At 35.7% G+C, this 14,884-nt stretch overlaps 1 protein-coding gene across 3 annotated transcripts in view; it reads right to left on the bottom strand.

Moving 5' to 3' along the window:
* VPS13B (vacuolar protein sorting 13 homolog B) overlaps window positions 1-14,884 on the bottom strand; it is a 756,179-nt gene that overhangs the window by 525,437 nt on the left and 215,858 nt on the right. For 2 of the 3 annotated variants that reach the window (XM_059394925.1, XM_059394926.1), the window contains exons 18-20: window positions 7,306-7,440; window positions 6,378-6,551; window positions 2,194-2,274 (exon numbers count right to left, since the gene is read on the bottom strand). In XM_059394925.1, the coding sequence (XP_059250908.1) occupies window positions 2,194-2,274; window positions 6,378-6,551; window positions 7,306-7,440 (390 nt within the window). The remainder of the gene's footprint in view (window positions 1-2,193; window positions 2,275-6,377; window positions 6,552-7,305; window positions 7,441-14,884) is intronic. The other variant, XM_059394927.1, reaches the window with a different exon arrangement.

The following is a 14,884-nucleotide window of genomic DNA, read 5'->3' as shown; positions in this document are numbered from 1 at the left end:
TCATAAAATTTTTATTATGGTATATTATATAACTGTTTTATTTTATTACTCATTATTGGTGTAAGACTCTTACTATACCTAATTTAGAACTCAAACTTTATTATATATGTATGTATAGGTAAACACATAGTATATACATCATTTAAAACTATCTGCAGTTTCAGACCTCCACTAGAGGTGTTGGAGATAAGGAGGGACTACCACAGTTGAGGAGAGACATGTAAATGGTTCGGCAAGGAGACCTACATTGTTCTGATGTCAAAAATTGTGAGCCTAAGATTTTACCCTACCACCCTTATGAATAACGTCAAAGAAGACTCCTGAGTCAGAGACAAAGGACTTTATTACTCATGGAAGAGCAAACAGCATGACTATCAACACATTTGCATCAGTACCCTTTGCCCCCAAGTTTCACAGGAGTGATGACAAAGATGTATCCAGATGGATGTCTGCACACGCAGAGCGATGCAGGATGAGAAATGAATCCTGAGTTGAGGAACCAAATCTTTTTTTTTTTTTTAAGATTTTATTTATTTATTTGACAGAGAGAGATTACATGTCGGCAGAGAGGCAGGCAGAGAGAGAGAGAGGAGGAAGCAGGCTCCCTGCTGAGCAGAGAGCCTGATGTGGGACTCGATCCCAGAACTCTGGGATAATGACCTGAGCGGCTTAACCTACTGAGCCACCCAGGCACCCCAGGAACCAAATCTTTTTTAATGGGCAGTTAACATACCCTCCACTGGCTCCAGAGGGACACTAAATCTATCTTCCAAGGCTGATGACCATACAAACATCCTTGAATAGATACTCCAGAACAAAGGCCAATCCGTGCCACCATTCACAAGATATACATAAACTCAAAAGACCTACAGAGACTCCTGTATTAACACTGGTGGCCAAGAAAGACTAAGGTTTCAACAGAAAGGATATGATCGTAAGTAAATTCTGAAGACTAAAGATGATGAAAATTGGGACAGAGAAATAAGGCAAGAAAAATAAGATAGTAAGTCTTGTCAGGTTTATTGAGGACTGATATATTATTTCATGTCATTTAAAAGACTAAAATCAAACCAAGAAATGGAAGTTATAGTACAACAAACAGAGGATCTAATAGTAATTAGAGCTATCTAACAAAAAAAGATTCTAGCAGATATTCTCTCCATCAACAGATATGTACATAAAGAGAAGAAAGAGGAGTGAGAAATGGGGAAGGCTATTAACAACTATTAACGACTTACTACTTATTAAGTTTATACCCTTGACCACCTGCCATAAATGTTTAGTTCTTCATTCATTCAACAAATGATTTCTCAAAGCATTCCCTATGTGTCAGGCCATGGTATGTCCTGGAGATAAAATGACAAGCAACCAGTAACTAACTCTGCCCTCCCACAAATCACTATCAAGTAGTGAAGACAGACAGCATTCAAATCACCCAACTAAGTAAATATATACTGTCATTAAGTGTTATCAAAGTATAGTTAACTATAAAAAGGAATATAGCAGAACTACTTAATCAAATTGGGTTGTGGGAAATAGGGTAAAGAGTATCAGGGAAGGCTTCCTTGAAGAGGGAGTAGTTGAGCTATGATCTTAAGACTAAGCTAGAATTAAACAGGTATAAGATGTAAAGTTAAGGGTAATTGTGAGAATCCCACGCAGGAAAAACAGCATATACAAAAGCATAATCACCAATGAGAAACTGAAAGAAGGCCAAGAGATCTAGAGCGTGAAGAAGGAGACACATTTTAAAAAGACCTAACATTGGCTTAGAAATTGAAATGAAGACCCTTTGATTCTAAATTTATATAGTACTTTGTAATCATTTTATATTCTTAAAAAGCAGACACTCAAAATTTATTTAGACATTAATACATGGATTAACAAGGACTCAGAACTTTTTAACAAGTAGAACCTGCTATAAACCATAGGCAAAATACAGCATATGAAGAAGAGCTGGTCTATATTAAAAAGGGAAAAATGTTTAGAACACATCTTAAAATATTTTACATACAACAAGTCACCAAGTGCTTCTACCTCAGTCAAAGAAGTCAAGAAAGCAGCTTATTTCTCTATTTGATTCCTAATATTTACACAAATGTAAAATATAAAAAGCATCATAGGGCGCCTGGGTGGCTAAGTCAGTTAAGCAACCAACTCTTGATTTCATCGGATCCTGGGAATGAGCCCTACCTGGGGTTCCATGCTCAGCAGTGAGTCTGCTGGAGATTCTCAACTTTTCCTTCTGCCCCTCCCCAACACTGTTCCCATGCTCTAAAATAGGAAAGAAAAGAAATAGAAATGTCACTAAGTGATACCCATGAATAGTGACAATGAGTACAGGATGTGGGCTGACACACTGGACTCCCACAAGAGCCTTGAGCTACTTCACTACAATCAGAGACAGTTAAACAGATAATGCAACAGGGCAGGGTAGGGTAGGGGGGCAGTCCGGGGAGTGTTAAGGGAGTTGCTGAGTCTTCAAAAACAAAGAAGTGCTGTGGTTCTTCCTCTCTCTCATTCTTCTTCTTCTTCTTTATTTATTTTTTTTTTTACATTTATCTCTGAGAGAGAAAGAGAGCAGGCATGCAGGAGCCAGGGAGGGGCAGAGGGAGAGCATATTTCTTATTAATACCCAATCCCCATTAATAAAGGTGTCCATCCCTCACATTCTGAAATCAGAATCAAAAAACTCTGTCTTAGGGTGCCAGCTGGCTCACCTGGAAGAGCATCAGTCTTGATCTCCAGGTCCTAGGTTCAACCCTCATGCTGCCTCTGTATTCTAACTAACCTTTTCTCAAAACTTACTTCCTGACTTCTACAATACATCTAAAACATGTTCTGGTCCTAGTTTTAATCCCCCACCTCCACAGTGGGAGCGGGTACATAAAGGTAGTTGTCTTCCACACTTGATATTCAGAAGCCAATTATAATGATCAGAGACAACACTAAAATACACAATTTGTCTCACACCATTTGACTGATCACTTATTACTCTAAATGCAAATACTTCTCATTCAAATTCTATAAATCCATGGGAAAAGTTCATTAACAACCTTAGCTGGATATGTTTGTGAAACAGACAGCAAGGATGACTTGTGCTTCCCTTTAATTGTTCAACTAGAAGGATTTAACTACCCAGAATCTCTTTTTAAGAAAGATTAGCAATGACTTCTGGCTGTGTCATTTCCTTTACATAATCCAATCTCAAAAAACAAATAAAAGTAAACGTGATCATCACTTTCTTATTCATTCACTCATTAAATATTTGTTGACAGTCAACTGTATACAGGATATTATTCTAGACACAAGAATACAGTAACAATCAAAACAGAAAAATTCCTGCTTAAATGAAGCATAATTTCTAAGAGCAGGACAAAATAATCAATAAGATAAATCAGCAATATACATACTATGGTAAAACTGTGGTAAGTACTAAGAAAAAGTGAAGAGTAGAAAAATAAGAAATATGTGTCAATGTGTGTGTGCATATGTGTACATGCACCTGTTTTTAGGAAAGAAAAAAATTTTGTATCCAATGGCCATGTAAGTCCTTGCTAAAGGGTGATATTTCAATAAGGTCTTAAAGGATTGTTAATAAAATTATTTTTTCATTTAAAATGTATTTATGATTTGCCCACTCCTGAGTTATACATAGACACACATATACATCTCCAATTTAAATCTTGTCTTAAGAACATAAGATTAATCAATATTATTTTAAAACTGGCTTTAAAAAATACTTCTAAGCTTTCTTGTAACCATATCATAAACACCATATTATAAATACCTGAGCCATGAATGTGGGTGGCAGTTTCAAGGTAGATGGAAAATTTAAATTTAAAAGTGCCCTAAATTAAGTATGTGAATGTAGCTTAAGTGAAAACACATTTCATTTTAGGATTGAAACATACCCAAAGAAGTAATTTCAAAGTATCAAACACATAAAATCACATTAAAATTTTTTTTTAAAGATTTTATTTATTTATTTGACAGACAGAGATCACAAGTAGGCAGAGAGGCAGGCAGAGAGAGAGGAGGAAGCAGGCTCCCTGCTGAGCAGAGAACCCGATGTGGGGCTCGATCCCAGGACCCTGGGATCATGACCTGAGCCGAAAGCAGAGGCTTTAACCCACTGAGCCACCCAGGCGCCCTCACATTAAAATTTTACACAGAAATCCAAAAACATATCATTGAACATTAAGAGCGATTGTGAAGATTAGGTAAATTTTCTTACAATAAGAAAAAATGTAAAACTTCACCCTAAAAATATAATTTTTTTTAACAGTAGTTTACTTCTGGGCCTATATAAAAGATTGGAAATGCAAGTACTTTTTTATGACCCTAGAAATGGATTTCAATCACAAATAATAATATAAAATATTGTTATGAGAAAGATCAGATTATAAACTAAACTGATTACTTCTGTGTATAAGGCAAAACAAAAACTGAGGAGGCCCTGTCCAACTTTAATATGTGGTAGGTTCAAATAAACTTAGTCCCTTCTCAGGGACTAAATTCTAATTCTAAAAATTCTAACTGGATGGGCTGATCATTTTAATATCATTTTAATGATGTGATGATTTGAAAACAAAACCTATCAAAAATTACCAAATGGAGGGGTGCCTCAGTGACTCAGTCTGTTAAGCATCCAAGTCTTGATTTCAGCTCAGGCCATGATCTCCGGGCTGTGAGACTGAGCCCTGCACTGGGCTCAGCCCTCAGTGTGGCCTCTACTTGAGATTTTCTCTCTTCCTCTGCCTCTCCCCCACCACCTCCCACTGCCTCTTTCAAATAAGTAAGTAAGCAAATAAATAAGTAAATAAATAAATAAAATCTTAAAAATAAAAAACTATTTGGATAACTATATAAAGAAGTTTATCAAACAGCATATTTAAGGAACATGATTAAATAGGCATTTTAAAAATCGTGATATTTATTTAACCTCGAAAACTTTCTCCCTACAAGTAAATGACATAGACTAAATCTGGCCCACACTTTGTTTTCTGTGAATAAAGTTTAACTGAAATACAGTACTATCCATTCATTTGCATTTTATTTACAGCTATTTTTGTGCCATAATAGCAGAATGATAGCTAACAGAGAGAAAATACGGCCCACAAGGTCTTAAATATTAGTTATCTGGCTCTTTATTAAAATGTTTATCAGTCTCTGCCTTAAAAGACAGATATTTTATCCATATGCACAGTCTTAGTTTGGGTTTGGCCACATCTTCACATTTTTCCTTTGGGTTCCATACCAATTCTCACCAGGCTGAAACTTCTTTTTGAGGAGTATTGTCTTTAGAAGCATGCTGAGGACCCTCAGGCTCACATTTCAAGATACTAATTTCAAGTTTCTAGTGTGCATGCTGTTCAGCTTCAAATGCTACTGTAACAAAACTCATCTTTCAAGTATTTTTTATGTCTTTGTGCACAGCTTCAAATATTCTCCTCCATATTCTGTCTGGTCAATTAATTATAAATCTTTTCATGGTCTTCCCTTTTGAACTTAATGCAGTGATGCTTAACATTTTCCATAAGTTATAATACTTGTTAAATATTAAGAGAGCTCTACTCTTAGGAAGTTATTTGAAAGCACTTCCTCACTGGCCATTTAATTCTTTTTAAAAAAATTGGCACCCTTCACCCTTTTAAGAAATCTGTATATAGCAATCTTATTTCTAGACCTTTCGACCACTTTGTCTTCACTAACCTTACAGTGACTAGATCTCATGGGTGATAATGGTCTCTACTTACCACATCTTTTTTTAATCCCAGTCTTTACTGATCCTTCTGGTATCTCCTTCAACACAAGAGGTGTGGCTTTGCTATTGTGGTGTTGAATAAAATGAAATAGATTCTAGGGAAAATACTACTAGAAAAATCACTCTAAGAAACAGGATCCTGACCTCTGAGATTTTTCTTCTTGGTTCTACTATCAACATTTCTTCCTTCCTGCAAAACTAGAGAAGGCTCAAATACCCAATTTTAGTATGGCAAATGGTGGGTCACAAAGTGCTACTATCCCAAGGAAAAATATTTTCTCTTTCCAATGTTTTAAATTTCTTTTAGTCCTTTCTACCTATTACATGATATGATTTGTTTTAAAACTCAGTTGGATTTAGGAGCTATGAATCTAAGATTGTTATAATGAAAACTGAATTATTTATTTCTCATATAAAATAAAATCATTATTATTTATGAACACATGACTTATCAAAAATTACACAAAAACCCTTCACTTGAAGTTTTAAAGAATACAACTGTAGAGAGTATCTCAATGGACACAAATTGGTTTTTCCAAGAAGTCCTTTTTAAAAGCTTTACTGGAAAAGAAAATGCAAAATAAATGAATAATGATAAATTTGTACTCACCAGAATTATGGCAGTAGTCCATATACTGTGGAACTTGGACTGTGAAGGCTATCAAATCTGGAGCTAAGAGAGATTCTGGCTTTCTACTCTCATTGAGCCACTTGCTGCTATGAAGATCTTTAGTGTCAGAAGGACCCTGAAGCAAAGGAATCAATTTCTCTTTTCCACTGTCACCTGAAGAGAAACATTAATGAAAAAATTCCTATAAAAAAATATAGGAGTAGCTTGAGGATGCCTGATCTTAAAATATATTATCATAATATAACACTTCATTTATATTTCGTCATTTTAGCTGTACATTTATACTCTAAAAAGCATGACTGATAAAGTTAAAAGCACTTTTAACTCTTAACAAATTAAGCTTTAGTATTTAGCTAATGAATGCAGAACATGTTCAGATGATATTGTAAAAGCAAAGAACTTGAACATACTATATTCTAAATATTCTACAAAATCTGTACCTCTTTAAACTTACCTAGAAATTTAGGTTGCACTGAAAAAACTTTAAGTTACAAGTGTTTATGGAAAATAGTATGAAATAAAGTATTGGCAGGAAGGTGAAGCCAGTTTTAAAAATTGAAAAACAGTTATCTGCTTATTATATGAACATTTTAATTTAATTTTTAAGTGTCATATATATCTATACTTCCTATTTCCTCCCAAAAGTGTAAGAGTACACTTTTAATTGTTCTCCTTCATAACCATTCTCATAACTATGCAGCTTTTTTTCCTGAAATAAAAATTAATTTATTAAAGAAGTATCATCCTGGCACAATTAAAAAATTTTTAAAGTAAAAATAAAAAAACTTAAAACCTCTGATTCATAGGAACAATGAGCAAATTCTTGTTTCAGTAACGCTCCTTGTAAAATGCAAGGCCAATTCTCCTATACAGGCAATAAAGTTTTACACGGTCCAGCTGCACATACCTGGGGCTTTGGCACAAATTTTTATTGATCCCATGGTCCCAGAGGCACATTTGACCAATGATGTGCTGCAGTACTTCAATTCAACATTCTGGATTGAGCCCTCAAGAGTTGGCAGGGGATTCTTAGATTTCACACCTAATAAAAGAAAACTGCAAATGTACTAGCCGATTGAATTTAAATAATTTTTATACTCCTTCACCAAGGCATTTAAACTTAATTATACTTTAATTATCTGCCTCAGATGTTCTTACAGTATTTGTGTTAGGTTTCATGGTTTAGCATTTAGGAGGTGAAAGGATGCAATTTTAAAATAAATAGTCTGAACTCTCATAACTGTACTTATGCAGTCAGCTTTTGATTAGTCAAGATCAAGAAATACAAGTAAATATTTTAAAACAAATATTTGTTTAAAAAACAGGAAAACTTTAAAATATCATAGTTTTGAAAGAAAGAGTAAGATATTTATTTTTGAAACAAATTTAACCTAAACATTGAGTTTTGATTAGAGACACATTTAATTTAAACAGGAAACTTTCTGAGTAAACAAATGCCCAGAGTATCTTAGGTAGAATAAGGAGAGATAAACAATACAGTTCCTAAGCTAAAATACAATAGCCTATGAGCAAAACTGAAACACCATGTGCAGATAAAGAAATCAATGGTATTCTATATCAATTAACAAAAAAGTAGATATTAACTTCTCTACTATATGCTACTTGCTGAGGGACATTGAAGCATAGAATTATTATTATAATAATTGTCATGAAATAAATGGTAGGGAAAATTTAATTCTAAAGGAAGAAACCCACTTTGCCCCTGAACAGTAGGTGAGAATTAAACAGGCAGGGGAACCTTAAGAATGACAGCATTGCAAACCACTAAAATGATAATGATGAAGAACTCTAATCAACTAACATTTACTGAGGACTTATTCTGTGTTACACATGTTATCACATTCAATCCTCTCAATGGGGCTGTAATAAAAATGTTTATTATCCTCACTTTCAGATTAAGATACATTCAATTGTAGGAGTTTAGTTAAATTTTGCTCTAAGTTCTATAATAGCAAAAGAACTAGGATATTTAATACAATTTGATAGAGAAGACTTGACCATTCATTTTGCCTGTATTCACCAACATCTGCCATCATAATTTCCCTTTTCCACATTCCACATTTGGCTCAAATATATATTATTCTCCACATCTGAAGCTCTAAGTAAAACATGTATGAATAATTAAAACCATAAACTTTCTATGACTGATCCATTGAACATTACTCTGAAATCTTCCATTTCAATTTTAGTATGTTCAAGAAGCCCCATAATTGTCCAAGTGTCTTCCTGAGACAAGGCCCAGGAATCTACGGTTTAACCAGCACACTATGTGATTCACAAATTATTAAAAAACATCATTTGGGTGGCTCAGTTGGTTAAGCGACTGCCTTCAGCTCAGGTCATGATCCCGAGGGTCCTGGGATCGACTCCCACATCGGGCTCCCTGCTCCATGGGGAGTCTGCTCCCTCTGACCTTCTCCCCTTTCATGCTCTCTCTCACTGTCTCTCTCTCAAATAAATAAAATCTTGAAAAATAAATAAATAAATAACATCATTTTAAGAAACACCCTCTTGCACACTAACACTCACTTCAGAAGGGCCCGTTCATTTACTAATTTCTATGTGGTTATTACATAAATGTGTATCGACTGGTTGCTATTTTCCAATATTCACCACCTCAGTTGTTTCCATTTGAAGTGATACCTATTATCCCCAGAGCAATAGTCTAAACTGTTGTGCATTTTTACAATATTCTACAGTGATAACAGATTTTTCTCAGATCCTCAAAATCCATGACTCATACATCTAAAGAAGTATCTCAGAAAATTAAATGATGACAACAGTATTTATATTAACAAAGTCAGAGTAATAACGTTTTAATGGTAGTACTAGCTATCATAGCACCTAGCATTCAATGAGCACTTACTGTCAATCCCTAGGTCTAGTTTATTATTTTATTTATCTCCAAAAGAAAACAAAACCCCAAGGTGACCATTACTATTCCATTTTACATATGAGAAAACCAAGAACCAGACAGTAGTAGGGTTTTGCCAATCTCAAGTCAGAAAGTGAGAAAACTGGATCACATTTCTCCTTAAACAGGAAGCTGAGCAACCCTACATATTTAACATCTACTGCAGTTGTGGGAAGTTATAATCAATAGATACTTTACCCTGCTCTAATCATTATGTTAGATGATGAGAAAATATAAAATAGAATGATACCTTCCTCCCAGCCCTCAAGCCCCACTGTTAGATTTTCATTCTCTGCCAGTTTTTCAAAAACATATATTAAAACCTAGATAGAGATCAGCAGACAAGAGCTACTGATAGAACTTTCAAGGGTTGCTGATGGCGTTCAGAATGAAAAGAACTGAATTAGTTCTGGTAGATATAAACACAAAAGAATATGAATAGGCCAAAATGGCTTTGTTTTTAAATTATTTTATAACACTGCTTCTACCACATTGAAGACTCTATCTTTAATGACAAATGGTAGATTTTTTAATGTTTATTTATGTAAGTAATGTCTACACCCTATGTGGGGCTCAAACTCACCATCCTGGATCAAGAGTGGCATTACTCATCTAGCTGAGTGAGCCAAGTGCCCTGAAAAATGATAGATCTTTGCTAATATTTAAAGCATGTTGTACATAATATTCTTATCAGAAAAAGTTGCCTGGAACCTCTTCTGGTAATAATCTCATATATATCTACATACAAAGCGTCTTGTTTTTTAACTCTCACAAACTTAGTTTACACTTTTATGATTACATTTCTTAAGTATTTTAAAACTTCTTTTAATGATTAAAACATCAGGGTACCTGGGCTGCTCAGTTGGTTAAGCGGCTGCCTTCCACTCAGGTCATGATCCCAGGGTCCTGGGACAGAGCCCCATATTGGGCTCACTGCTCAGTGGGTAGTCTGCTTCTCCCTCGCCTCCCTGCTTGTGCTCGCTTGTGCTGTCGCTATCTTTGTGACACTCTCTCTCAAATAAATAGATAAAATCATGAAAAAAATAACTAAAACATGATTATGCATAAGTTCTTCATAAAGACTTTTTTATAAAGAAAGCTATTTTAAATGCCATAAGCTGAGATTTTAAAAAAATAAATTACAGACATCTCTTGATTGACTTCAACAATGGAGAAAAGCTGCTAGTAAAAAAAAAATATCTTGTTACTTAAACTATGGAATCTGGGTGATTATGATATGTGAGTGTATGTTCATCCATTGTAACAAAAGCCACTCTGATGGAAGATGCTGATACTGGGGTAGCTCTACTTATGTGGGTCAGGGCACATATGGGAACTAACTTCTTCTCAATTTTACCACAAACCTAAACGCATTCTTTAAAAAGATAAAGTGCTTTTTAAAAAATTTTTAGGTTTATTTATTTAAGTAATCTCTACACCCAACGTGGGGCTCAAACTCACAACCCCGAGATGAAGTCGCAGGCTCTAACTGGGCCAGCCAGGACCCCTTTAAAAAAAAAAAAAAAAGCTTTACTGAAAAATAAACTTGGTTTATTTCCATTCTACCTTCAAGTCAAAATTTGTAACATGCCCAAATGTAAGCTCTAGAAAGCAGAAAGGAGTAAAGTCCATTCATATTCTGTCATACATGAATGCTGCTTCCTGAAAGTGTGAAAGGAAATCTCCTGGAACATGGTAAAACTAAAAGAACAAAAGGTCTCAAAATTAAAAAAGCATTGCTTTGGATAGAGGCAGCATTAACAACATAGCTGAGTAATTAGGTAGCTTAAGACACGCTACTATTTATTATTGTTACATGGAGAGGCCAAAGTATTGTAGTTACTGTTCAACGTACTTAAACAAGAAAATGGTTCTTTACACAGAACTTAATTTAGAGAAGAGGTGCAATATTTTGGTAAGACGTACAATCAGCTGACATGAGTCAAGAGGCCAATCACAAAGATAATGACAGTATCTAACATTTAAAATACTCCCTCGGGGCGCCTGAGTGGCTCAGTGGATTGAGCCTCTGCCTTTGGCTCAGGTCATGATCTCAGGATCCTGGGATGGAGCCCCGCATCGGGCTCTCTGCTCAGCGGGGAGCCTGCTTACCCCCTCTCTCTCTGCCTGCCTCTCTGCCTACTTGTGATCTCTGTCTGTCAAATAAATAAATAAAATCTTTTAAAAAAATTTAAAATAGTCCCTCTACAAAGCACTCTCACACATATATTCATTCAAATGCTGCTTCCACCAGAAGACAAGAAGAAGGAATTTCTAAGACACTGCAACTAAAATATAATTTTACATTGTACACACTATCAATGAAATAATTGAAAAACATTGATTTTTTTGTAATAGAATTTAATATAAAATAAGGCACTGTTAGTTCTTCTCCTTGTGGTTCTTTTCTGGAAAATACCAACTCCTACTACATATTCCTAGTCCTGTGGTACATAATTACCTGATTCCTTTTTTTTTTTTTAATTTAAAAAAAATTTTTTTTTATAAACATATATTTTTATCCCCAGGGGTACAGGTCTGCGAATTGCCAGGTTTACACACTTCACAGCACTCACCATAGCACTTACCCTCCCCAATGTCCATAACCCCAACCCCCTCTCCCAAACCCCCGACCCCAGCAACCCTCAGTTTGTTTTGTGAGATAAAGAGTCACTTACGGTTTGTCTACCTCCAGATCCCATCTTGTTCCATTTATTCTTTTCCTACCCCCCAAACCCCCCATGTTGCATCTCCACTTCCTCATATCAGGGAGATCATATGATAGTTGTCTTTCTCTGATTGACTTATTTCACTAAGCATGATACCTTCTAGTTCCATCCACATCGTTGCAAATGGCAAGATTTCATTTCTTTTGATGGCTGCATAGTACTCCATTGTGTATATACACCACACCTTCTTTATCCATTCATCTGTTGATGGTCATCTAGGTTCTTTCCGTAGTTCGGCTATTGTGGACATTGATGCTATAAACATTCGGGTGCATGTGCCCCTTCAGATCACTATGTTTGTATCTCTAGGGTAAATACCCAGTAGTACAATTGCTGGGTCACAGGGTAGTTCTATTTTCAACTTTTTGAGGAACCTCCATGCTGTTTTCCAGAGTGGTTGTACCAGCTTGCATTCCCACCAACAGTGTAGGAGGGTTCCCCTTTCTCCATATCCTCGCCAGCATCTGTCATTTCCTGACTTGTTCATTTTAGCCACTCTGACTGGTTTGAGGTGGTATCTCATTGTGGTTATGATTTGTATTTCCCTGATGCCGAGTGATATGGAGCACTTTTCCATGTGCCTGTTGGCCATTTGGATATCTTCTTTGCAGAAATGTCTGTTCATGTCCTCTGCCTATTTCTTGATTGGATTATTTGTTCTTTGGGTGTTGAGCTTGATAAGTTCTTTATAGATTTTGGACACTAGCCCTTTATCTGATATGTTGTTTGCAAATATCTTCTCCCATTCTGTCAGTTTTCTTTTGGTTTTGTTAACTATTTCCTCTGCTGTGCAAAAGCTTTTGATCTTGATGAAATCCCAATAGTTCATTGTTGCCCTTGCTTCCCTTGCCTTTGGCGATGTTCCTAGGAAGAAGTTGCTGTGGCTGAGGTCGAAGAGGTTGCTGCCTGTGTTCTCCTCAAGGATTTTGATGGATTCCTTTCGCACATTGAGGTCCTTCATCCATTTGGAGTCTATTTTCGTGTGTGGTGTAAGGAGATGGTCCAATTTCATTTTTCTGCATGTGGCTGTCCAATATCATTTTTCTGACCATTTATTGAAGAGGCTGTCTTTTTTCCATTGGACATTCTTTCCTGCTTTGTCAAAGATTAGTTGACCATAGAGCTGAGGATCTATTTCTGGGCTCTCTATTCTGTTTCATTGATCTACATGTCTGTTTTTGTGCTAGTACCATACTGTCTTGATGATGGCAGCTTTGTAATAGAGCTTGAAGTCCAGAATTGTGATGCCACCAACGTTGGCTTTCTTTTTCAATATTCCTTTGGCTATTCAAGGTCTTTTCTGGTACCATACAAATTTTAGGATTATTTATTCCATTTCTTTGAAAAAAAATGGATGGTATTTTGATAAGGATTGCATTAAATGTGTAGATTGCTTTAGGTAGCATCAACATTTTCACAATATTTGTTCTTCCAATCCAGGAGCATGGAACATTCTTCCATTTCCTTGTGTCTTCCTCAATTTCTTTCATGAGTACTTTATAGTTTTCTGAGTATAGATTCTTTGCCTCTTTGGTTAGGTTTATTCCTAGGTATCTTTGGTTTTGGGTGCAACTGTAAATGGGATTGACTCCTTAATTTCTCTTTCTTCTGTCTTGTTGTTGGTGTAGAGAAATGCAATTGATTTTATATCCTGACACTTTACTAAATTCCTGTACAGGTTCTAGCTGTTTTGGAGTAGAGTCTTTTGGGTTTTCCACATATAGTATCATGTCATCTGCAAAGAGTGATAGTTTGACTTCTTTGCTGATTTGGATGCCTTTAATTTCTTTTTGTTGTCTGATTGCTGAGGCTAGGACTTCTAGTACTATGTTGAGTAGCAGTGGTGATAATGGACATCCCTCGTGTGTTCCTGACCTTAGCGGAAAAGCTTTCAGTTTTTCTCCATTGAGAATGATATTTGCAGTGGGTTTTTCATGTTTAACTGATTCTTCTTCTACCAACTTTCTTGCCTGTCACAATTCTTCCAACCTCTCTGAGACCTTAGCCCTCAGTGTCAACTCTCCAGTGCTCAACAATCAGCTTATGACCATTCTTGTAATTATTAAAGATAAACTAATGAGAATAACCTGCACATCTGCATGTTTATCTAAGTAAAAGATTAAGGAGTCAAACCCCATGTAGCTTTTACCTGTGTTCACTCTATTAATCATCACTAAAAGACTTAAAATTTTTTAGGGTCTTAAACTCAAAAAGAAATGAAAATGAAAAGACAATAGCTAAATAAGGAACTCTCAAGAAGGCAAGAGCTATCATCAAAATTTTGAAAGGGGAATATCTGATGAACAAGTGGAAATGAGATGACTTTGTTAAATTTCCCACAGATACTTTTATCTATTCTATTAAGGAACAAGTCAATCTGCAGTAAGCTTTGAAAAATTAAAAATTACAGAAGCCATGTAGTTCAGAGAGAAGGAAAGCAGATGAGGCCAAAAAGATTAGCGAATGAATTAACAAATCACCATAGATCCCCTTAATTCACAGAGCCATGCAACTTCCCCATACTCATCCGGGCAAAAGACTAAGGGTTCACTATTGAGAGGTTAAACCACAAGAATTTTGGACTATGGGATACAACCAAAGAAAAGGGTACATGTTAAAAACAGCAGATAGTCTTAAAAATCTATGTGGAGTTTATGTACTACAGGGTGAGATCTTCTTTTCCTTACTAAGAACTCTGAGTGACAGGCTTAAAACCTTCAGGAAGGAAATGGAAGGATTTCTCTAAGTGGAAACTGGCCGGTCCAAGAAAAAAGAACCAGAGATAATGATAACTGACTATCCCACAACAAAAAATAAGTAGG

The sequence above is a fragment of the Mustela nigripes genome, chromosome 3 (assembly GCF_022355385.1).
Source record: "Mustela nigripes isolate SB6536 chromosome 3, MUSNIG.SB6536, whole genome shotgun sequence".
NCBI lineage: Eukaryota > Metazoa > Chordata > Mammalia > Carnivora > Mustelidae > Mustela > Mustela nigripes.
Note: the sequence above shows the minus strand (reverse complement) of the source record. Positions and strands in the feature narration are given on the sequence as shown.